At 45.6% G+C, this 24,753-nt stretch overlaps 1 protein-coding gene across 1 annotated transcript in view; it reads right to left on the reverse strand.

Moving 5' to 3' along the window:
• The window catches only part of PAX7 (paired box 7), a 77,369-nt gene that overhangs the window by 46,516 nt on the left and 6,100 nt on the right, over positions 1-24,753 (reverse strand). The window contains exons 3-4 of the mRNA XM_087702433.1: positions 24,134-24,263; positions 20,561-20,695 (exon numbers count right to left, since the gene is read on the reverse strand). Coding sequence (XP_087558559.1) covers positions 20,561-20,695; positions 24,134-24,263 — 265 coding nt within the window. The remainder of the gene's footprint in view (positions 1-20,560; positions 20,696-24,133; positions 24,264-24,753) is intronic.

A 24,753-nucleotide genomic window follows, 5' to 3' on the forward strand; every position in this document is an offset into this window, starting at 1 on the left:
TACAGTATAGGTGGTACCTTGCTCAATTGTAGTAACTGTGAGAGGGATCTTGGAGTCCTAGTGGACAACCGTTTAAATAGGAGCCAGCCGTGTGCAGCAGCTGCCAAAAAAGCCAACCCAGTTCTAGGCTGCATCAACAGAGGGATAGAATCAAGATCACGTGAAGTCTTAATGCCACTTTATAAGGCCACACTTGGAATACGGCATCCAGTTTTGGTTGCCACGATGTAAAAACAGATGTGGAGACTCTAGAAAGAGGGCAGAGAAGAGCAACAAAGAGGATTAGGGGACTGGAGGCTAAAACATATGAAGAACGGTTGCAGGAACTGGGTGTGTCTAGTTTAATGAAAATAAGAGCTAGGGGAGAACATGATAGCAGTCTTCCGATATCTCAGGGTCTGCCCCAAAGAAGAGGGAGTCAAGCTATTCTCCAAAGCGCCTCAGGGTAGAGCAAGAAGCAATGGGTGGAAACTAATCAAAGAGAGAAGCAACTTAGAACTAAGGAGAAATTTCCTGACGGTTAGAACAATTAATCAGTGGAACAGAATTTGCCTCCAGAAGCTGTGGATGCTCCAACACTGGAAGTTTTAAAGAAGATGTTGGATAACCATTTGTCTGAAGTGGTGCAGGGTTTCCTACCTGAGCAGGGGGTTGGACTAGAAGACCTCCAAGGTCCCTTCCAACTCTGCTATTCTATTCTATTCTATTCTATTCTATTCTATCCTATCCTATCTTGTTCTCCAAAGCACCAGAAGGCAGGACAAGAAACGAATGGATGGAAATTAATCAACAAGAGAGGCAACCTAGAACTAAGGATAAACCTCCAACCAGTGAGGACAATTAACCAGTGGAAGAGAAGTTGCCTCCAGAAATTGTGGGCGCTCCATCACTGGATGTTTTTCAGACGAGTCTAGAGCAGTGTTTCTCAACCTTGGCAACTTGAAGATGTCCGGACTTCAACTCCCAGAATTCCCCAGCCAGCATTTGCTGGCTGGGGAATTCTGGGAGTTGAAGTCCGGACATCTTCAAGTTGCCAAGGTTGAGAAACACTGCTCTAGAGAGTCACTTATAGTATAGGGTCTTCTGTTGAGCAGGGGGCTGGACTAGAAGACCTCCAAGGTCCCTTCCAGCTCATTCTATTCTATTCTATTTAAGATGGGTGAAGCTCAAAAAAAGGGCAACCAGTTGGAAGACAAAGGGAAGAGAGACGTTGGAAGGATGACTTCTCCCTCTTCTTTCTGGCTTGGTTGCCCCTATTTTCCCCCCCTCCCAAGCTCACCTCCTCTCTGCTTCCCCCACTTCTTTTTTCTTCCTTTCTTTAAAGACCCCAGTGTGTTTGCTTTTGACTTCACCCACTAAGTCAATCGTTTAAAGGGCACCCTCCTTCTGCAAATCACGGCTTCCTTCGCCCTCCCTCCCTCCCTGTTCCTCTTCTTTGGATAATGGTGCCCTTTTGTGGATTAATCAAGCCTCCCAAGGGGTTGGAGACAGAAACAGATTCTCTCCACATTTGTCGGTCAAAATGAAAGATAGATTAGGCGACGGTGGCTGAGCATACCATGGTAAAAACAGACAACTATTTCCCCCCCCCCCCCCATTCAAAGCCCTGCACACTTTCTCGGGAGTTTAGAAAGTTGTTAAAGGCGAAATGCAGCGGGCCCAGCGTAGGCGAAGAGAGTTACAGGGCAAATGAAAAGGAAAGAAAGAGGAACCCCCCCCCCCAAAAAAAACACACACACACCCCAAAAAACCTGCACCATTCAGGGAAAAAGAACGACATTGCAAGATGCACCGTCTCCCTCCCCTTCCTTCTCTAAAAAATGCAGCAAAAGGTTATTTTTAATTTTTACCTTATAAAATATATAAGGTAAAGGTTCCCCTCGCACATTTGTGCTAGTCGTTCCTGACTCTAGGGGATGGTGTTCATCTCCGTTTCAAAGCCGAGGGGCCAGCGCTGTCCGAAGACGTCTCCGTGGTCATGTGGCCGGCATGACTAAACACCAAAGGCGCACGGAATGCTGTTTCTTTCCCACCAAAGGTGGTTCCTATTTTTCTACATGCATTTTTATGTGCTTTTGAACTGCTTAGGTTGGCAGAAGCTGGGACAAATAATGGGAGCTCAGTAGTGCTAGGGATTCGAACCAATATATATATATTCTTCAAAATTAAGCCTTCTTCCTTTCTTCGTATGTCTTTGGCTTTGTACAGTTTTAACACTGTACAGCCTCAACACTATCAAACTATTTATTAAGTCTGCATTACTATTATCATGAATCTTCTCATCGTTCCTATCAGCCATCTCCTCCCACTTAGGACTCTATGAGTGTAACTAAGTTGCTGGTATCCTTGTGATTTACATTGATTGTGTCCTAGTATGATTTGATTGCTTATTTGTACCCTATGACTACCATTAAGTGTTGCACCTTATGATTAATGACAAATGTATCTTTTCTTTTATGTACACTGACAGCATCTGCACCAAAGAAAAATTCCTTGTGTGTCCAATCACACTTGGCCAATAAAGAATTCTATTCTATTCTATTCTATTCTATTCTATTCCTATTCTTTTTCTTTTCTTTCTATTTCTTATTTTATTCTATTCATTCTCTATTCTATTCTTTCTATTTCTATTCTTTCTATTTTCTTATTCTGTTCCATTCTTAATTCTGATATTCTATTCTATTCTTTATTCTGATATTCTATACTTTATTCTGATATTCTATTCTATTCTTTATTCTGATATTCTATTCTTTATTCTGATATTCTATTCTATTCTATTCTATTCTTTATTCTGATATTCTATTCTGTTCAATTCCTATTCTATTCAATTCCTATTCTATTCTATTCCCTCCCATTCTATTCCTATCCTATCCTATCCTATCCTATCCTATCCTATCCTATATGTTGAAGTTAAATATCTATTTAGACATTTCTGTCTCGCCAAAACAGTGACCCTTGCGATTTTGTTCCAAAATAAATTTATTAAAAGTTGTAAAGAACCAGGTGGATAGCCCCCTCATCCTCTCCTTCCTATTCGGGGAGATTTACCTCTGAGTAGGTAAGGGTAAGGTTTGGCATTTCTTCAGCTGAAAAAGTGGAGGCGATGGGAAATGTAATTTAATTCAGGTAGATATTTTAAATGTATGTCTCTCTCTCCCTCTCTCTCTCTCTCTCTCTCTCTCTCTCTCTCTCTCTCTCTCTCTCCCTCCCTCCCTCCCTCCCTCCCTCCCCCTCCTCTCTCTCTCTCTGTTTTTTCCCTAAAATCTGTGAAGGTGGTTAGAATTCACGGAGTCTTTTGAGAGGGGAAAGAATAAACGAGAATACATAAATATATAAATGCTTTTCTTTCAAGGTTCTCCTGTCTAAATGCAGAGTTGAAAGAACGGGAATTGAGGCCTTCCCGCTGTGTGTTTGTTCAACAACGCACCGAGAAGAGCGAGAGAGAAAGAGAGAGAGAGAGGGAGAGAGAGAGGGGGGATGCTCAGCCAGAGATTAAAATAATGGAAGGTTTTAGAGAATTTTGTGCAGATTCAGTGTTTGCACCTCAAGGCGTCCAAGGGTCTAGGGCTGAGAACCCCGGAAAGTCCCCCTGGGAGCTTGTTGACAATAAAGACTTTGCTCTTTTTTTGAAAATAATAAAAATACAGGAATTCTCAAGAATAGGATCGATAGAATAGAATAGAGCAGAACAGAACAGAACAGAATAGAATAGGTAATAAAGTAGAGTAGAGTAGAGTAGAGTAGAGTAGAGTAGAGTAGAGTAGAGTAGAGTAGAGTAGAGTAGAGTAGAGTAGAATAGGCGAAAGAGGGAAGGGAATGGAACGAAACGGAACAGAACAAAATAGTATAGAATAGGGAACAGAGTAGAGTAGAATAGAATAGGAGAAAGAGGGAATGGAATGGAACGAAATGGAACAGAACAGAATAGAATAGGGAGTAGAGTAGAGTAGAGTAGAGTAGAGTAGAGTAGAGTAGAGTAGAGTAGAGTAGAGTAGAATAGGAGAAAGAGGGAATGGAATGGAACGGAACGGAACAGAACAAAATAGTATAGAATAGGGAGTAGAGTAGAGTAGAGTAGAGTAGAGTAGAGTAGAGTAGAGTAGAGTAGAGTAGAGTAGAGTAGAATAGGAGAAAGAGGGAATGGAATGGAACGAAACGGAACAGAACAAAATAGTATAGAATAGGGAACAGAGTAGAGTAGAATAGAATAGGAGAAAGAGGGAATGGAATGGAACGAAATGGAACAGAACAGAATAGAATAGGGAGTAGAGTAGAGTAGAGTAGAGTAGAGTAGAGTAGAGTAGAGTAGAGTAGAGTAGAGTAGAGTAGAGTAGAGTAGAGTAGAGTAGAGTAGAGTAGAGTAGAATAGGAGAAAGAGGGAATGGAATGGAACGGAACGGAACAGAACAAAATAGTATAGAATAGGGAGTAGAGTAGAGTAGAGTAGAGTAGAGTAGAGTAGAGTAGAATAGAATAGGAGAAAGAGGGAATGGAATGGAATGGAATAGAATAGAATGTTGAGTAGAGTAGAGTAGAGTAGAATAGAAGAAAGAGGGAATGGAATGGAACAGAACAGAGCAGAACAGAACAGAACAGAATAGGGAATAGAGTAGAGTTTTCCCCTTCCTGAGCCAAGGTGGCGCAGTGGTTAAATGCAGCACTGCAGGCTACTGCTAGATCAGCAGGTCAGCGGTTCAAATCTCACCGGCTCAGGGTTGACTCAGCCTTCCATCCTTCCGAGGTGGGTAAAATGAGGACCCAGATTGTTGGGGGCAATATGCTGACTCTCTGTAAACCGCTTAGAGAGGCCTGAAAGGCCTATGAAGCGGTATATAAGTCTACTGCTATTGTTATTCCTCAGGTCTTAAAGTTGTCAAGGTTGGACACCCTCCAATGTAGACTGTTGGCAAACCACCAACCCTACTGTGAATGTGGGCAACCCAATACCCAAGATTGTAGCTTCTCAGTCCTTAATCTTTGGTGCAGTTGGGCCAAGGTCTGAAGACTTGACATCATAACTTTGGATCAAGTTTCCTTGAGGGGGGGGGGAAACTGTTGGTTGTTCTAACCCCCAAGGTTTGAGGATGCTCCATTATAAACTACGCCAAAGACCTCCTGTCTGAAATTTTGCCCTGGCCTTTTTCCAATTGGGCGCCCAGCGGAGGGTTAAAAACGGAGTCACCGGTTCTGAAGCGGAGAGCATCTAATAAACCATTTTCAGATGTATCCGCCAGTCCTTAAGAGGGTTTGCCATGCTCCTTGCCCTAGGCGGTTTGTCTTTTTAAGTAGAAAGTGGAGGCCTTTTTTTCCACCCACCCTCCCTCCTGCAACCTCCCTGGGCCCCCCCTCCCGTTTCTAAAATTGGAATGAAGCACTTGGCTTGACCCTTCAAAAAGAGGATAGCGAGCAATGAACTCTCTTTTTTAGGGCTAGCCCACTCATTGCCTCCTTTGTCCGAAGGGCCTAAAGTTCACAGATCAAAGTGACCTTTGGTGACCTCTTCCTCTACAACAAGAAGGGGGGAGGAGGAGGAGGGGAGGAGGAGGAATGGAGGAGGAGAATGAGGAGGGGAGGAGGATGAATGGAGGAGGAGGAAGAAGAAGTGGAAGAAGAGGAGGAGGAAGAAGGGGAGGAAGAAGAGGAGGAGGAGGAGGAGAAGGAGAAGAAGAGGAAGAAGAAGGAGACAGAAGAAGTAGAGGAGGAGGAGGAGAAAGAGGAGGAGGAGGAAGAAGGGGAGGAGGAAGAAGAGGAGGAGGAAGAAGAGGAGGAGGAGGAAGAAGAGGAGGTGGAGGAAGAAAAAGAGGAAGAGGAGGAAGCGGGGGAAGAAGAGGAGGAAGAAGAGGAGGAGGAAGAAGAGGAGGCAGAGGAAGAAGAGGAAGAGACAGAAGAAGTAGAAGAGGAGGGGGAAAGGGAGGAGGAGGAAGAAAGGGAGAAAGAAGAAGTGGAGATGGAAAAAGAGGAAGAGGAGGAAGAAGAGGAGGAGGAGGTATATTCACCACCCTGAGTTATTCATAAAAAAATAAAAATAAAGGTGGGATGAAAAAAAAACCTACGAAAAATTAAAATGAACGAAAGTAAGGGAAAAAAAGGGGGGGAATTCCATCTGTGTTTGCTGGGTTCTCTTCTACTTTTAGCCTTCTGCAAATATTCAGGGATCGGTTCCTTTCTGATCCTGAAGACATTCGAGAGAAGAGCTAAATCGGTTAAGGTTCCCTTTCTCACCGGACACCGCCGCTGTGAAGGTCGGACGTTGGCTTCTTCGGAGGGGTTCAGACCAAGGTTTGAGAAGACGCCTCTTCTGACCCTTCGCACTTTCAGTACCTCCGATCGTTTCGTCACTGCCGCTTTGCCAATAAAGGCAGTGCCACAAAAAATGCCAAGACACGTGGCATCCTTTGGCAGGAGAAGGACAGGGGAGGGTCTCTGAAAAAACTTTGCCTCCGTACCTCTTGGCCTAATCCTGCTCCAGGATTGGAAAAGCAGGAGCTGAAGGTGGGCTGGGTGGGAGAATGGGGGGGGGAGGCTTCGGAACGGATACGCCATTCCTGATTCCCGCCGGCCTTTATTTTTTCAGCCCTTCCTGAAAAGTTATAACGTTTATTTCCTCTGCGCTGGAAGGGTTGCTAATTCATAATGTGATGCAGGCTTTAGAAGCCCCCTCCTCAACCCCAATGCAAGACCTCTAACTTCCAGGTGACTCCCACTCCCCAGAAATTTAGAAGAAAGTTACAAGGCTCGCTCCACCACCGCAGGTACTCCTCGACTTACAAACATCCATTTCGCGATGGTTTGAGGCAAACCGCGGCACTTGCCGTACAACCAGTCCTCGGACTTAAAAACTGACACAGCATGGACCCATGGCCAAAATGCAGACATTGAGTCACTGGAATGAATTTATGAGGGTTCCAAGCGTCCCTGGATCATGGGATCGTCATTGGCGATGGCTTCTGACCAGCAAGGCCAATGGGGAAAGGTTAATGATGTGATTCACTTAACAAACAAAGTTGTAAGGCTGTGCTATCCGCCCTCCATCAGAAAAATCACTTGTTGGTCGCCTTTCTCTGTCCCGGAGTGCAGATCAGTGGTGAGTTGCTGCCGGTGTTACTGCCGGTTCGCTGTGCACTCGCTTTGCATGCCCAGTTTGTCTATAAATTGTTCTGCGCATGTGCGGGACTTAAAAAAAGGACTAAAAAAGGACTAAAAAACATTCCGGGAGCAGCATGGGTGACCCGGGAACTGGTTCAGGGGTGTGGCCAGCCTGATGTCCGTACTGGTTCGGTGATCAAGTCACCATTTCTACAACCGGTTCGCCCGAACCGGTGCGAACCAGTAGCAACCCACCTCTGGCACAGATGCAATAAACAGTCAGCTATGAACTCAATTCTTAAGTGGCATCGACCGTTCCTGCAGTCCAATATTGAAGAACAATACACAGTGAGCTACCGTATTTTTCGGACTAAGGCTTAATTCCAAAGTATATATATTGGTTCAAATCCCTAGCGTCCCGTAACGGAGGGAGCTCCCGTGACTTGTCCCAGCTTCTGCCAACCTAGCAGTTCGAAAGCACGTTAAAAAAAAATGCAGGTAGAAAAATAGGGAGGAAAACAAGAAAAAAAACCCTCTGTCTCCCAGCATCCATCCGGTGTTTTCATCTGGCTTGTTTGCCACAGCCCATTTGCCGTTTGTGACCCGTTATAGGACAACTGATGGGCATCGTATCTCTCACACACACGCTGCAATATTTGCTGTATAAGATGCACAGACATTTCCACCCACTTTTTTTGGGGGGGGAGAGTGTGTCTTATACTCTGAAAAATATGGTACTTTATCCCACCCCAACCAGTGGCAGGCCAAAAAAAAAAGAGGAAAACGATAAGGAATCTAGCCACGGAGATTTGGTCCCATCCTGTCCCAAATGGGCAGCAGATTCTGACATTCCTTGATCTGAAACAGAAGGACAAGCAGGATCCAAACAGAATAATCGCGACATTGGCACAGCCATTCGTTCAAAACGTTTGGTCAAGCTTCTCCCCTCCAGCTAAGGCCTCGTATGTCAACACCTCATTCCCTTATGCCTACTTATCGACCAAATTCTAGAAGGGCCTGCAGGCCGAGGAGAGCTCCATATCTATTCATCGAACAGTGCTGGATTAAAAAGAGGAACGGCTACAGGTGGTTTTTTTTTAAAGAAAGAGGTGTTTGGCATTTCCTTTCTTGAATTTTACCGACGGGGGGAATTCTTGAACGAATTCATGGCCGCTGGAGATTTCCTGCTGGTGACACTTTAGGGCAGAGGTGTTGAACTCAATTTTATTGAGGGCCGCATCAGGGTGGGTTATGTTTGACCTCAGAGGGGCCATAGTGGCCATGACATGGGACTCTTGTCAGGGGAACCTGTGGTGGCCAAGTGCAAAGGGAGACTCTTCCTCACTCTCATTATAATCTCCTTCCTTCCTTTCCTTCCCTCTTCCTTCTCCTTTCTTCTTCCTTCCCCTCATTCCTTCTTCTTCCTTTCTTGCTTTCTTCCCATCTTAGCAATAGCAGTTAGACTTATATACCGCTTCATAGGGCTTTCAGCCCTCTCTAAGCGGTTTACAGAGTCAGCATATCACCCCCCACAGTCTGGGTCCTCATTTCACCCACCTCGGAAGGATGGAAGGCTGAGTCAACCTTGAGCCGGTGAGATTTGAACTGCCGAACTGCAGACTAGCAGTCAGCTGAAGTGGCCTGCAATGCTGCATTCTAACCATTGAGCCACCTCGGCTCTTCCCTTCTTTTTCTTTATCTTTTCTCTTTCCCTTTCTCCTTTCCTGTCCCTTCTTACATGCTCAAATGCAAAATGGGAAAACATTTCTCCTATTGTTTTGATAGCCCTCTGCCGGTGAAAATGGAGCTGGGGGGGAGGGGGAACGCAGGCGGCTGAATATGAGGTGCGGCCGAGCTCCGTTTTCACTGGCAGAGGCACTGTGGGCCGATCCTTTGCTGCTTCCAGGCTGGTCCCGTGGGCTGGATCTAAGCACTCCATGCGGCCCCCCAAGCCTTGAGTTTGACACCTCTGCTTTAGGGAAACCTTACAGGGATGTTTCGAGGATGTTGAAAAAGTGGCCATGACAAAAATTTTGGCCAGAGAGAAAGAGACAAAGCATGGGTTTTTTTTTTTCCCCAGGGAATGTATTCAAGGTAGAAGGCTCCCTGATTTTTTGAACAGATGAATCTATTACTGTTATTGTTAATCTTCAATTCGATTTTTGAAATCTGGGATTTGGAAAAACTTAACAGTTCAAGTCCTAACCAAGGACCTGGGAGCTGTTAAATGCCCGAGTATGTCGGCAGTTCTGAATAAGGTAGGTTTTTTTTTTGCAAAGTCAGGATATTCAGGTCTGATACGTTCAAAATTTCCACGTATCCAGGCAGCCCTTTGCATATTGCTCCAAGGGGTTCTTTTACTATTGGCAAAACCGCTGGTTTCTTCCCCCACAATTGCTCAACTTCAATTTGCAGGTTGCGGTATTTCAATATTTTTTTCCCTAGTTCTTTCTCTTCAATTCGTGCATCGCCTGGCATTGCACTATCAAGGAACCAGAGTTTTTTTTTCTTTTCTTTTCCACAGTAGAGATGCCAGGTGTGTGGAGGGCCAGAGGTCCGGATCCGAAAGTCCCACAGGATCTTGAATCTATTATTATTATTTAAGATGTAATCTTCAATTTGATTGACAGTCTGGGACTGGTAAAAGCTTACCAGTTCAAGTCCTAACCCAGGACCTAGGAGATGTTAAGGTAATGTCTGAGTATATAGGCAGTTCTGAGTAAGATGGGTCAACTCAGCCAACTGAACATTTAAAGATGTGTCACAAACACCACCGACTGGTGCTAATGGTTGATACAGGTATCAACCAAGTATCTTACTGTTATTGCTGTTGTTTTTCCTCCTCCTCCTCCTCCTCCTCCTCCTCCTCCTCCTCCTCCTCCTCCTCCTCCTCCTCCTCCTCCTTTTCCTCCCCCCCCCTTCCCTGGTTTTATCCTTAACACCCAAGTAAGTCTCTTTCAGCTTGCAGGCTAAAAAAAACCCAGGGATATGCGTTAAAACCCCTTCTCTGCAAATTCCACTGGAATTTTTATTTCTTTTTTTGGAAAAGGTGGTGGGGAGGGAGGAAAGGAGCTGAAAGACGGCAGAGGGGGGCTGGGGGGGAAGAGGAGGAGAGGAAGGGAGGTTAATCCGAGTTTAATGCTCTGGTGCAGTCTACGACGAGGAGGTTCGGTGGCGTTATCTCTGTTCAACATTTCGGTCTCCCCGTATTTTACCCAGCCAAATGGCTGTTGGGGGGGGGCGAGGGGGTGTTGGATGTTGGGGAGGGGATTGCGAACGGTGGCAACTCCTGATGCCTGCAGGAAAATATGGCTTTTAATATCTAAATAACTTTAAATTCCCCCTTTCCTTTTCCCCCAATACAGCTTCTAAATCTCTGTTTCCCCCCAACTCTAGAGACAACGATGATGGGGTCTGTTTGAAGTATTTGTCTCATCTTTTGCAGCCCCTCTTCCTCTTCTTTTTCTTTTAAATAACCAAGAAGCGAATGGCAAAAGAGAGAGGGAGAAGAAGGGAAATATATATATATATATGGGTAAATAATATAATTCCTTTAACCACACCGCTGCAGGAAAAGCAGGGGGAGTTTTTTTAAAAAGCAAGCCACCTCCAATTCCTTTTCTTGTCTAAAACACAGAGGAGAGGGAGAGGGAAATGATTGACTTACGGGAAAGAAGAGGGACTCAAATACCCACTTTGCACTACAACACCCAAACTGCTTGTCCTGGCCTGGCTGAGGAAGATGGGTATTCGTTCGAAGGGCAAAGTCTGCCTCGAAGCCCTTTTGATCTATTTTATCATGAAATACTTTTGGTGGCGAACGTAAAATTCCTTTTCTCTCTTTTCTGGCCCTGGCTGGAACTTGGAAGCAAACGGGACTTTGAATAAGCAAATGTATATTTTCAGCCCCAATTCTTGGTGGTAGATTTAAGGAGAAACCCTCCCATACGATCACCTCTTACAATGCTAGACAACACAGTATCAACAGTGGAGACCTTCAAGTTTCTAGGTTCTATCACATCTTAAGACTTAAAAATGGACACCTAACATCAAAAACGTCGCCAAAAAAGCACAACAAGGAATGTTCTTTCTGCGCCAATTCAGAAAGTTCAAACTGCCCAAGGAGCTGCTGATTCAGTTCTACAGAGGAATGATTGAGTCTGTCATCTGCACCTCCATAACTGTCTGGTTTGGCTCTGCAATCCAACAAGACATACCCAGACTTCAATGGATAATTAGAATGGCAGAAAAAACCATTGCTACCAATCTGCCTTCCAATGAGGACCTGGGCACTGCACGAGTCAAAAAGAGGGCTGTGAAAATATCTACAGACCCCTCGCATCCTGGGCATAAATTGTCTTAACTTCTGCCCTCAAAACGACGCTATAGGGCACTGCACACCAAGACGACTAGGCACAAGAACAGTTTTTTCCCCGAATGCCATCACTCTGCTAAACAACTAATTCCCACAACACTGTCAAACTATTTACTAACATTGTACTACTATTATTCTTCTCTTCCTTCCTAGTACCTATCTCTTCCCACTTATGGCTAGAGCCATGTTGCTTGCATCTTTACAATTTATATTGTTTTTATTTGTTTCCTAATACAATTTGATCGCTTATTAGTAACCTTGACTATCACTAAGTGTTGCATCTTTTTATTCTTGATGAATATATTTTTATTCCCCTTATGTACACGGAGAGCATCTGCACCAAAGAAAAAAATTCTTGTGTGTCCAATAAAGACTTCTATTCTATTCTATTCTATTCTATTCTATTCTATTCTATTCTATTCTATTCTATTCTATTCTATTCTATTCACCAAGCCAGTTTCATTAGCTCTTATTAATTAAAAATAAATAAATATATATTTTTTAAAAAGGTTTTAGGTCTGGCTAGTCCAGTGGTTCCCAAACTTGGCAACTTTAAGACTTGTGGACTTCAACTCCCAGAATTCTCCAGCCAGCTGGGGAATTCTGGGAGTTGAAGTCCACAAGTCTTAAAGTTGCCAAGTTTTTGAACCACTGGGCTAGTCTATTCTATTCTACACAACAGGTTTCATACCAGAAGGGGTGGATTTACTCTATGAACACAACTGAGCTGGCAAAATTGAGGTGTGGTTTTGTTAAAAAGGGCACCATCCTGCTAAATGCAACAGAGCTGAGCTAGGTCTATGGATTCTGAGCAAAGGCACCCCCATGACAAAAAGAAGGGACAGGGGTTGCCTCAAAGGAAAGTGAAAAAGGCAAGCTTGGAGCATTTTCTTGCAATCCACCCCACCCCTTCTCTGAATGCAACTTGGTGGGGTTTCTCTGAGACTCAAATCTGCACCCGATATTGTTATCTTCAAAGGTCAAGGTTCCCCTTGCACATATGTTCTAGTCGTTCCTGACTCTAAGGGGCGGTGCTCATCTCCGTTTCAAAGCTGAAGAGCCAGCGCTGTCTGAAGACGTCTCCGTGGTCATGTGGCACCGGCATGACTCAACGCTGAAGGCACACAGAGCACTGTTACCTTCCCACCAAAGGTGGTCCCTATTTTTCCACTTGCATTTTTAACGTGTTTTCGAACTGCTAGGTTGGCAGAAGCTGGGACAAGTCACGGGAGCTCACTCCGTTACGCGGCGCTAGGGATTTGAACCGCCAAACCCCCGACCTTTCTGATCGTGAAGCTCAGTGTCTTAGCCCCTGAGCCACCGCGTCCCTTACTATCTTCAAAACAAGCAAAGAAACAAAAAAAGAGAGGTTCTTTTGCTTATCGGCATTCTCACAACCATTTCCCGCAATCATTCAGTTCCCAATTAGAGTTGGCTCCCCAAATTCTGCATTTCCCTGGAAAGGTTTTGCTGAGGGTTAAAATGTGTGAAGCTGCAGAGTTTTTGGAGAGTGTTTTATTCCAAATTGGAACCATAACTTCAGCTCCAAACGAAATACAAACATCCAGGGAAAAAATATTTTTTTCTTGTTGTTTGGTCAACCTTTCTTGCCATCTTGGTCTGTTTTAGCGCAGTCTCCCCACATATAAAGGTTGGGGGATGAGCCCTGTATTCCTGCCCCCATTTTTCTCTTCTCTTCCTCTTCTCCCTCTCTCTGTTTTTATATCTTTCTTTCTCTCTCTCTGTCTTTCTTTTTCTCTTTCTCTCCTCTTCCTCTTCTCTCTCTTTTTCTCTCTTTCTCTTTCTCTCTTTCTTTTCCTCCTCTTCCTCTTCTCTCTCTTTTTCTCTTTCTCTTTCTCTCTTTCTTTTCCTCTTTCTCTCTTTTCTCTCTTTCTCTTTCTCTCTCTTTCTCCTCTTCCTCTTCTCTCTTTTTCTTTCTCTCTTTCTTTTCCTCTTTCTGCTTCTCTCTCTCTCTCTCTCTCTCTCTCATTTTCTCCCCCCCTCTCTTCCCATGCATGTGACCCCAAGGAAGTCTTTGTGGCCACAGTGGATTCATGAAGATGCCTTATCTACACACACACATGCACACACACACACACACACACACGAACACACCAATTAGTTTATGCAACCTTGCAATACTGACACCCAAATATCTTGCCATTCAAAGTTTCCAAGTTCAGGAGGGAAGGGGAAGGGGGATTTGGCAGGGTGCAAAAGACCCTCTTGATGGGGGCATACAATTGGGTTGGGTCCCTGTTGCCCTTGGCTCTGAGACCCACACCCAATCCTTTCCCTCCTTCCCCCGTGTGCCAACCTTGCTGCCCCCTTGGCTTCCTTCTCCTCCGATGGGGAGAAGGGGTTTATTTGCAACTTCCCTCTCTTGGGGTCTCCAGGGGCTTCTTACCACAACTTGCTAGCCCTGGAGTCAGTGTTAAGACTCTCCATCGGAGGTGTGAATGGAACAATTGGGAGAACTCCAGATGCTTTCCGTAAGGTTCTACCAGTGGTTTTGAAATCTCTCTGCCATCCCGGCTGGGGATAATGGGCACTGCAGTCACATCTCTGGTCCTCCCCCCACTCTCCCCTGCCTGCCTTTGACCCACCCATCCAATTCAGAGTTCGCCACTTGTCTCTTCCTCCGCCATCTGATCTGATCTGGCTCTAAATGCAGAGAGAAGCCAGGGAGAAGGGCTTGTTGCCCTTCAAGTGAGGAGGGGCTCTTGACAGCCCCCTCCCCAGCCCCCCCCCTTTAGGAGAGAAAAAGACAGCAACCAAAGAGGCCTTGCAAAGGAATCCCCCCCCTCACCCTTTTGCAGAAGAAAGGAGATCTTGGATGTCTGTTTAAAAGCAGGGAACTTAGAGCCCGCTCTGCACCAAAGCCACTCTTCCCCAGCTCCTTCTGGGCTGTGGAGGATGGGCATTGTGTTCCAAGGCCACTGGGGTTTAAGGTAGAGGAAAAAGGGGCCTGGAAAGACAGGCAGGTTTGGGCGTTTCCCTTCCTTGCTTTGGATAATAATACAGAGCTGAGGGGCAGCAGTTGTTCACCCCAATTCCAATCTCCTTTTAAAACAACCAGCCCGGATATGCATATTCTGGAGAATAAAGAAGCTGGCTTTATCAGACCACAGATTGGACTTGTGGGCCAAGGAGAAGGGAGCGTGAGTCCAGTTCACCAGAGGTCCAGAAATGGACAGAGACAATTCCAATGGGGGAAGATTTCTGGACCACTGAAAGAATTTGGAAAGGAGGGGGCAGGTGTGTTTGTGTGTGTGTGAGAGAGAGAGAGAGAGAAGGGAAAAAGAAAAAGAAAGAAGGAGAGAGGAGAGAAAGAAAAAGAAAGAGACAAAAGGGAGAGAGAGAAAAAGAGAGAAAGAGAAAGAAAAAAGGTCAAAAGAAAAAGAAAAAGAGAGAGAGGAAAAGAAAAAGAAAAGAGAGAAAGAAAAAGGGAGAAAGAGAAAGGGAGGGAGAGAGAAAGGGAGAGAAAAAGAAAAAAGGGGAAAAGAAAAAAGAGAGAAAGAAAAAGATAAAGAAAAAGGGAGAGAAATGGAGAGAGGAAGAAAAAATGGAAAAAGAAAGAGAAAAAGAAAGAGAGAAAGAAAAAATGAAAAAATAAAGAGAGAAAGAAAAAAAGAAAAGAAAAGAAAAGAAAGAGTGTGAGAGAATGAAAGAGAAAGAAAGAAAGACAGAGAGAGAAGGGAAAAAGAAAGAAAAAGAAAAAGAGGAAGAAAAAGAGAGAGAGAGAAAGGGAGAAAGAAAAAACGGAAAGAGAAAAAGAAAGAGAAAAAGAAAAAGAAAAGAAAAGAAAGCGGAGAGAGAGAAAGAGAGAGAGAAAGAAAAAATGAAAAAAGAAAAAGAGAGAAAGAAAAAAAGGGGAAAAGAAAAAGAGTGTGAGAGAATGAAAGAGAAAGAAAGAAAGACAGAAAAAGAGAGAGAGAGAGAGAAGGGAAAAAGAAAAAGAGAGAGGAGAGGGAGAGAAAGAGAAAGAGAGAAGGATTTAAATTTCCTAATCAGAATTGAAATCCCGCGGATCTTCCATCTCTTCCATCTCCACCTTTTCCCAAGCGGGAAGGATGCTGCGGGGACGCTGGTCCTCAAGGCAGGTGGGAGAGAGGAAGTCCAAAAACTTCGCTGGAGAAGCCCTAGCAGGAGGGGGGGGCGGCGGCTTGAAACTGGAGAAAAAAAGGGGTTTTCTATCGAGAAATCTGCCTGCTTTCGGGGTACTCCCCCCCAAATCCCCCCCACCCCCGTTGCCCCCCACTCGCGGTTCTCCTTAACATCCTTGGACGAAGGAAGCCGAGTCCATTCATTTACTGGGCGGCTGGAGAGGAGCCGAGAACCGCTCGGGGAGGATTTGGGAGGAGGGGGGCGCTTGGAAACAGCTCCTTTTTCTCGGGGGGGGCACCCCAAACGGACTGTCAAATGGGGAGGGCGTGATGGAAGTATTGGGGGCATTATAATGTAATATATAACCACCGTTCGGTTTCTTCCACTTTTCTTACGAACCGATGCGCCTCCGGGAAAGCGCATCGAGGAGAATCGGGGCCCTATTAGAAGCGACCCCCAAAAGGCGGATTGGTGGGGGAGAGGGGGACCGTGCAGACCCCCCCCTCCAGACTCGAGACTCATCCCGGTCCGATAAAAGAGAGAGAAAGAGAGAAAGAGAGAGAGAGATGCCCGGGCGGATCCGCTTACAAAGGCGCCTTTTGCCGGGGCGTCTCGGCGGCCCCCGGGCGGGCGGGCTGGGGGGGAGGAGGAGAGAGAAAGCGCCCCCTCCCCACTCCCGCCCCCCAAACAGACGGCGCGGGCACTCGGACAAAACGGTGGCGGCGGGGGGGGGGGCGCGGAATAATTTACTTCCCTTTCTTTCCCCTGGCTTTTGTTCCCCAACTTTGCTCCGCGCGAGCCTTTGAATGAGAATCAGCGCGACCCCCGCGATCTCCCCCTCCCCAGCCGCCCGCCGACCCCGCTGCGAGAGTAGGAGGTGGGGTGGTGGTGGAAAGAGCCGCTCCCGGGTCCGCCCAGCCTCCCGCTGCCCCGAACAGACGACTCCGGCCGCCCCTCGCCCCGACGTTCAACAACCTGGCGGCGGAGGGGAAGGGGAGAGGAGACCCCCGAGGAAGAGGAAGGGGAGCTCGGCTGCCTCGAGGCTTCCCCCCTCCCCGATGGGCCCGGAGAGACCCTAATGCCGGATTCGCCTCGCTTTCCGACCGGCCGCAAATCGAGAGTAGAAAAGTCACCGAGGGTCGTAGGGGAATTCCTTCCCCGGGGGTCGTTTCAAGCCCGACCCGTCCGGGAGGGTTTCAGTCGGTTAAGCAAGGCTGGTTTAACTGCCCAGACGGGACGGGGGGTTCGGTTGCAACGCTAGACTTTCTCGCCTTTCCCGACTCGGCGGCCGCTTCTTGGCGAGGGTCCCGGCGGCAGAGAGAAGCCCCCCGCCCTGCCGCGGCTTCCGACTCGGCTGCCGGGAAAAGGACGGCCGATGCCTGGGCGCCGCAGCTCACCGTGGCTCGTGAACCCCGCCGAGGCCAGGAGGGAAACCTTCCCTCGCCCACCCGCAAAATCCCTTTCGCGACCCTCGGCTCCGGAGGGGTCGCTCCGGGTATCCCGTAAGGGGATTTTTTCCCCCCAGCCACACCGGCCGGCCGGCGGAACAAAAAAAGCCGGGCGGGCAAACGCGAAATCGCGGCGACGCCTTCCTTCTCTCTCCTCGCTCGTCTCCCCCATCCCAAACGAAATGTGTGGAAGGTGCATTTTTTTTAAAAAGCGGAAAAAAGAGAGAAACGTTTTTTTTTTTTTCTTAAAAAGTAGTTTTCCCCTTTGAGAGAAGCAAAAAAGAAAAAGAGAGAGCGCGAGAGAGAAAAGACACAGAGAGAGAAAGATAGAGAAAAGAGAATGACACACACAGAGAGAAAACAGAGAGAAAGAGAAAAAAGAGAGGCAGAGAGAAAGAAAGGGAAGAGGGAGAAAGAGAGAAAGAAAAAAGAGAGAGGCAGAGAGAGATGGGGGGAAACGAAAGACACAGAAAGAAAGACAGAGAGAGAGAGAAAAAGGGTAAGAGAGAAAGAAAAAAGACAGAAAGACTGAAAGAGAGAAAGAGAGAAAGAAAGAAAGAAAGAGAGAGAGAGAGAGAGAGAGAGAGAGAGAGAAAGGGAAAGAGAGAAAGAAAGAAGACAGAAAGACTGAAAGAGAGAAAGAGAGGAAAGAAAGAAAGAAAGAGAGAGAGAGAGAGAGAGAGATAAGGGGGCTGCGGTTCGATTGCAAGACGACCCCCTTAAATTCGTCTGACCTCCACCACCACCACCCCATGCAGGCAGAAATCCGTTTTGTTTTGTTTTTTAAAAAGAATTTAACGGGGGTCTCTCTCCTGGATTCCCCCCTTCCCCCGAACGATCTTCGCGAATAATTGAATCTGATGTCTGTGTCCCCCCACCCCACCCCCGTCCCCCACCCGCATCCGTCAGCTGTCACGGGGAGGTTTCTGGGGACCGTTTAAAAAGGGGGAGAGAAGCAGGCAGCGGGCATTGATCTCTCTAAAAGAGCCATTTAGGCAGGCGCGCGCGGCGGCTCTCAGAGCAAGTGATCCGTAGTGACTCCGCTTCCCAGCCGAGCCCCCGCCCCCCCCCCGCCGCCCTCTTCTCCCTTTCAACTTTTTTTAAAAAGGGGGGGGAGTCTGAATCCCCCCCTCCCCTTCTGAATCCCCCTCCCCAATTTGAACAACACAAACTTCAGAATGCCTAAGGCAATCGCAACGCATCAACACCTCTCGGGGGTCCCTCCGTCCCCCTTCGCTGGAATTATTTTATAAACACCCCTTTTAATTATTTTTTTATTAGAGGCGTTCGAGATTTGTCTTTAAAGATCAGTCAAGCTTCCTTCCCCCCACCCCCCCAAAAAAATTAAATAAATAAAACGGACAGAGATTTCCCTCTGGGGGGCAATTTGCGTCTCTCCCAATTTTATCTGTCAATTCTCGGGGTGAATTTGTGGGGAAGGGACAAGCCCTTATTTCCCAGCCTTCTTTTTTTTTCTTTTTCCCTTTCTGCTTTTTTTATTTGGAAAATAAAAGACTTACATGTGATTTATTTGGGTTTTGAAAAATAAAATAAAACGACTGGAATTTGATTTATTTGAAGAGGGTTGCAATTCTCAGCGGTGGCAGTTCTCAGCATCGTGTCAAATGTACTTCCGATCCTGTCTTTTGAATCGTTTTATATGATTTATTGTTTGGGGGGCTTTTTTATAAAGAAAACTAAGGTGGAAGTCGATAGGAAAAATCGTGCCTGCCGTTTGTGCATTTGTTAGTATCTAAAACTTATCTCAGGATCTGTGTTTTCTCTCCCTCTCCCCCCCTCCCTCCACCCTCCTCTCTCCCACATTCAAGACTTTAAGAGAGAGTTCATTATAGAGTTTATTATACATATTTAATTTTGTTGGCTCTCCATCATTATGAATTCAAACATGGTTTTTAAAGTGTAAAATAGAATTTTTTTAAAAAAAAATCCCCCCCCCCCACGTTTCTGGGCTTTCTGGCCTAGAACTGGGAAAGGAAATGTAAAAATTTCTAAAATTCCAAATGTTTCAACAACTTATACAGTGCCCCAGCTGAGCAAAAGTGTGTTTAATAACTCAACCGCCAATGCAAAATAAATTATAAAATAATTAATTTTTTAAAATGTATTAATTTCTGCTAAGGGTTTGCTTTTCCTGTTTAACTGGAAAATATACTAACCCTGATGATCTAGAATATGAAACAGGTAGAGAAAGAGGTAAATTAATCTTAAATATACTGTACTTTTTTATTTAAAAAATCTGATATCTTAGAGCTTTAAAATATTGGGGAAAAGTCTTGTATAGATATTACCCAAGATTTTGCATAGTTCCAATTTGGTTAATATTTAGTTAATTCCTTAAAGGTGTCAGAAAAAGACAGCCAAGATTTTATTACTTTCTCAAAGGTCTTATTCTAGCTTAAATGTCACCTGTCTGAGAATGTCTTCATAGATTAAAGCAAACAACTCATTCCCTCAAAAAAAAAGGGGGGGCTAATATATAACATTTTTCAAACTGTGCATTCAAATTGAAATCAAACACACCCCTATGCATACCTGAAATAAACATAATTATTCCTTTTTATCGTTTTACGCAGATTTCTCTTTCGTGAATTTGTAAGCTGCTTGGAGCAGAGACTCAACAATTCCTATCTGGTTTAAATGAAGTTGAACCAGCCACCAGGATGAAATAACACTTGGAAACAAGTATACTTATTTGTGCCACAACAAAACAACAACTTCAACATCGCTACAAAGACATAAAAGCATTGGTTTCTTTGTGTGAAAACTGCCTCTTCCCCAATGGCAGAAAACTAGCCTCTCAGAGAATCCAGTAAAAGGAGAAATCTACATAACTCAAGAGAATTTAATGTAGACTAATAGCAAACTGAATAGAATACAAAACAACAGAGCTGGAAGGGACCTTGGAGGTCTTCTAGTCCACCCCCACTTGCTCAAGCAGGAAACCCTAGACCATTTCAGACAAACGGTTGCCCATTTGTCTTGAGGCATCCATTGCCAAATAAGCAGGGGGGGGGGAACACTTAAGTTTGTAAAAGTGCAGATTTCTTTGCAAGGAAAATCGGGAATGTATCCAGGAAATGGACAGTTATAAAATTTCCACCGATCATTAGGAAGAAAATAAATTAATAGAGTGAAAAGTAGAGCGGCATATATACCGTGTTTCCACGAAAATAAGACGGTCTTATTTTCTCCCCCCCCCTGCCCCAAAATAAGCATTTGGCCTTATTTTAGGGGAGGTCTTACTATTTTTGAGGTACAGGAGACTCCGAGCATGGTAACCTCGTGGCTGCTGCTGTGATGCAATATTTTCGGGGAGGGCTTATTTTCAGGGGAGGGCTTATTTTAGCGCACACGCTCAAAAGCCCGGTTGGGCTTATTATCTGGGGAGGTCTTATTTTGGGGGGGAAACAGGGTAGAAAGCCAAGTGATGTGAATTTCATTTACTCAAGAAGAAACAGTGCAGGGAGAGATAGAAAAGGGGGGGACATCTAGAGATCGGGGGTTCTTTTTAAGCAACGCCTACCTTTGTCACCCAAGATACCATCGATGCTGTGCTTGGCCTTCTTCTCGCAGTCTTCCTCCTTCTTCTCATGGTCCTCCTCTTCCTCTTTCTTCCCGAACTTGATTCGGAGCACACGGCTAATCGAACTCACTAAACCTCGGACAGCCAAAGACAGAAGAAGAACATATAAGCTGCTTTGGAAAGGGAAGGGGGACACAGAAGAGCCCCCCTCCAAAAAAAACCCAGTGGCCTGGAGAAAAAATACGACAAGATTCCAGCTTGATCTAGAGATTTGAGATGGTCACAGCATCTTCTGGGTCAGGGGTTGGTAACCTTAAACACTCAAAGAGCCACAAAGGTCCTAAACAGAAGCCGCCCCACCCCATTTAATTCTGGAGCCAACCAGAAGTCCGGTTCTCCCACCATAAAGTCTCCTCCTAGCTCAGTGTCCTTTTTCCTCTGCCTGTCCTAACTGAAAGCCTTATCAGTTGTGGAGCTGACCAGCGACAGGGAGCCGCAGCAGAGGGATAAAAGAGCCACATGCGGCTCCAGAGCCACAGATTGCCAATCCATGTTCTGGGTGCTGGTTTGCCCGTTACGCCAGAAACATTTAACATGGCTGACCAATTTGGGGTTGTTGGGCTGGCAGCTTGTGGGATAACAAGGCCTGTCCTCTAGCTGAAGAGCTGAAGCAACCAAGGAATTCGTTCCATGGCCAACCCAAATGGATTGGTTCCCTTCTACTCCTGGTTCCTTGCCTTCCTGTCCAGAGGCTACCTCCAAGACCCTGTGAAAAAAGCAGGTCACCTCAATCCATTTGGCTGAAGGCCACCTTCTCTCAGAAGCCCATCATTCTCAGCTAGCATGCTGACTGAAAACAATTCCATGCCAAAAAAACCTGAACAAACAAGGATGCATTGTTTAATTCATCCATAGCATTTCCTAAAATGACCGTGTCTGGAAGCTGAGGAGGTATTCCCACAAGCAAGTTTAAGAGAAACACTAGGTTTGCTCCTGGTTTGGAGGCTTCTATGGGGGTTTCCATGAATGCAGAGGACTTCAAGGATGCCACCAGTCTCTAAAGCTGCCGTTTCAGTGACACTCAAAAGAATTTAGAATTTACTGAATATCATCCATGCCTCTTTGGAGACTCCTTCACCCTTAAGAGTTAAACTCGTCAAACTTTGGGGCAAATCGAGGTAAAATCCAGCAGGTTCTGACAGGTTCTGGAGTGGAAATTTTGAGTAGTTTGGAGAACTGGCAAATACCACCTCTGGCTGGGCCCAGAGTGGGGAGGGAATGGAGATTTTGTAGTATCCTTCTCCCAGGAGTGGGGAGGGAATGGGGAGTTTGCAGCATCCTTCCCCTGGAATGGGGAGGGAATGGGGAGTTTGCAGCATCCTTCTCCCAGGAGTGGGGAGGGAATAGAGATTTTGCAATATCCTTCCCCTGCCACGCCCACCAAGCCATGCCCTCCAAGCTACACCCACAGAACCAATAGTAAAAAAAATTCACCCCTGGGCCAAATGCTGAACTCAGAATCCCTGGAGGGAGGGAGGTGGGCAACCAATGGGAACATATTTTGACTTCTCTGTTTTGTAATTCTGTTTTGTTTTATTTTAAACCGAGTTGCCCCATGGAATTGTAAGCCAACCCAGAGTCACGCTGCAGTCACACAACTCCAGATCCTTCAAACCTACATGCATGCCCACGAGAAAAAACGGTGCTCCAGACGCAAACAACTCAAAGGACGAGCCGGAAACCAAACTAGATAGGTAAACAAAAACCCACTGAAATTCACGCCAGGCCTAAGTGCTGCGGCTGCCCATTTAATTGTGATGGATTAATACACGCCTGCACTTCTATAAACGCCCTTACACATTGCTGTTTAATCCCCTGCCGCGTTGAAGGCTAATTCCTTCTGAGTCAACACGGTGCTTTCTTGGACATTACAATATTATCTCTTCCTGTGTCAAGAGGCTCAGGAGGGCGCGCTTATTTATTTATTTATGTCCCACAATTAATAGTCCAGCTGCAACGCTAACGAAGGAATTGATGGCAGCAACAGGAGTGCCTGGTTTGAAATGCACTGCAGGCACACGCACGGCAGCCCAAACTCTGCAAAGTGAATCTTTTTTTTTTCCCCCCCAACAGGCTACTTGCTACAGGATTCCCCCTGCCTGCAAGTGATTATTTTCAGGATAAAAAGCAGAACCATGAAACAAACTGGGGAGGTGGGGGGGGGGGAATGAAGACCCCAGAAGGGCTATCAAGGCCTAGAGAAAATTGAAAAAACAACAACAACAGAGAACTGTAAAAGCTTGGAGCATCGCAGAAAACTCTTCCTGCCTTTGCAAAACCTCCTATCCTAATAAATACATCAGCGGGATGGAGACCACAAGTTGGGCTCATATTTTTGGCTGTCAGTTAAGATTACTGTTTGTTTTTTTTAAAACATTCTGCTTACTGTCGACAGGTAAGATAGCTCTTGCATGGATCACCGAACACCTAGATTAATAATCAAAGGAGTTTTCTTTTCCTATTTCTTAAGGGTGGTGGGAAGCGAGCGATCCATCTTTAATTGTAAAACAAAAGCAAGAACGCACGTTGTAAAGAGACCTGTTCAGCAGACAATTTCCTGCAAGGAAATTATCTTGAAACATTATGTGGGTGATGTTTATATGCATCAGACTAAGCCTGGGCCTTATGTCCGTTTTCCCAGCCTGACCATTTCTTGCAGGATCCCAGAAATTTCCTGAGCCTCTTTCTCATGCCAGGCCTGCTTTTCTTTCAATGATTTCTCCTTTTTCTCTTTATTTCCTTTTCTTACAAGGAGAACAAATTAAAACATGTTAAAAGGAGGTTTTTTTGTTTCCAGCAAGGGCATTCTTCCAATGGCTGTGATAAAAATGTGTGTGTGTGTGTGTGTGTGTGTGTGTGTGTGAGTGTGTGAAATCTTGCCATTTTGATATACTGCACTGAAGTTCAGGCTAATTGTTGGCCATTTAAAATGTCAACCATAACCAAAGTTGGTCTTCTTCAATAAAGAAGAAGAGGAAGCTGAAATGGTTTCTAGAGTCAATTTCTTCTGATGTTAAGAGTCATGTCTGAATGCTGCCCTATGCCATGTCTACCAAGAATTGTCCCAGTTTGGTCCAGGGATGTGAAGATTCACCAGAAAATCTACGGCTAAAGGAAAATTCTTCTTCCCATGCTGAAATGGTACAGCCCAAATCTGTGATACCTGTATTGTTGAATCATCCTCATTGCATCAGCTTGCAGCTTACAACCTTACATCAGTTGGCAGCTATTAAATCCTCATTACCTGACATCTTCAATTAACCCAATATCCTGAGCCTACCCAAAATTAAACATATGGTTTGGGTTAGTACACAAAGTGGAATTCCAGAGGTGCAAACCCAGTTCTTGTGGCTTGTTTAGACTTGGCTATAGTCACAAAGTTGGGTTAAACGAAGTGAAGTCCAGTTAGAAGGTTTCCTCTTTAAGCTGAAGGATGTTGGCCACTGTGGAGCTGTGGGCCAGGAAATACAGAATTTAAAAGCCTTAACTCTTGTGCTCTGGCTTCCTTCTCACCTGAAGGGACCGTGGTCCTGTCACAGTGACCGTCTTTGAGTAGCCGATCTCGGATCTCCCAGCTAAACATGCCAGGATTCTCTCGCTTGTATTCCTCAATTTTTTTCTCCACGTCTGGAGTGGCAACCTGCTTTTGGGGTCAAGAGGAAGGAAGGAAGGAAGGAAGGAAGGAAGGAAGGAAGGAAAGAGGAAGAGAGGGAGAAACAGAGGGAGAACAGAGAAAAGAGTGAGGAAGAAAGGCAGGAGGGAAAGAGGAAGAGATGGAGGGAGAACAGTGGAAAGAGAGAGGAAGGAAGGAAGGAAAGAGGAAGAGAAAGGAAGAAATTGAGGGAGAATAGAGAAAAGAGGAAGGAAGGAAGGAAGAAAGAAGGGGGAGAAACAGAGGGAGCAGAGAAAAGAGGAAGGAAGGAAAGAGGGATAAATTAAGGGAGAACAGAGAAAAGAGAGAAGAAGGAAGGAAGGAAAGAGGAAGAGAAAGAGAGGAAGAAATTGAGGGAGAACAGAGAAAAGAGAGAGGAAGGAAGGGTGAAGAGGAAGAGAGGGAGAAACAGAGGAAGAAGAAAGAAAAGAGAGAGGGAGGGAGGGAGGGAGAAAGGGAGGGAGGGAGGCAGAGAACAAAA

This window comes from Thamnophis sirtalis, unplaced genomic scaffold (assembly GCF_051295495.1).
Source record: "Thamnophis sirtalis isolate CommonGarterSnake01/CBP01778 unplaced genomic scaffold, rThaSir2_p1.2 scaffold_15, whole genome shotgun sequence".
Lineage (NCBI taxonomy): Eukaryota > Metazoa > Chordata > Lepidosauria > Squamata > Natricidae > Thamnophis > Thamnophis sirtalis.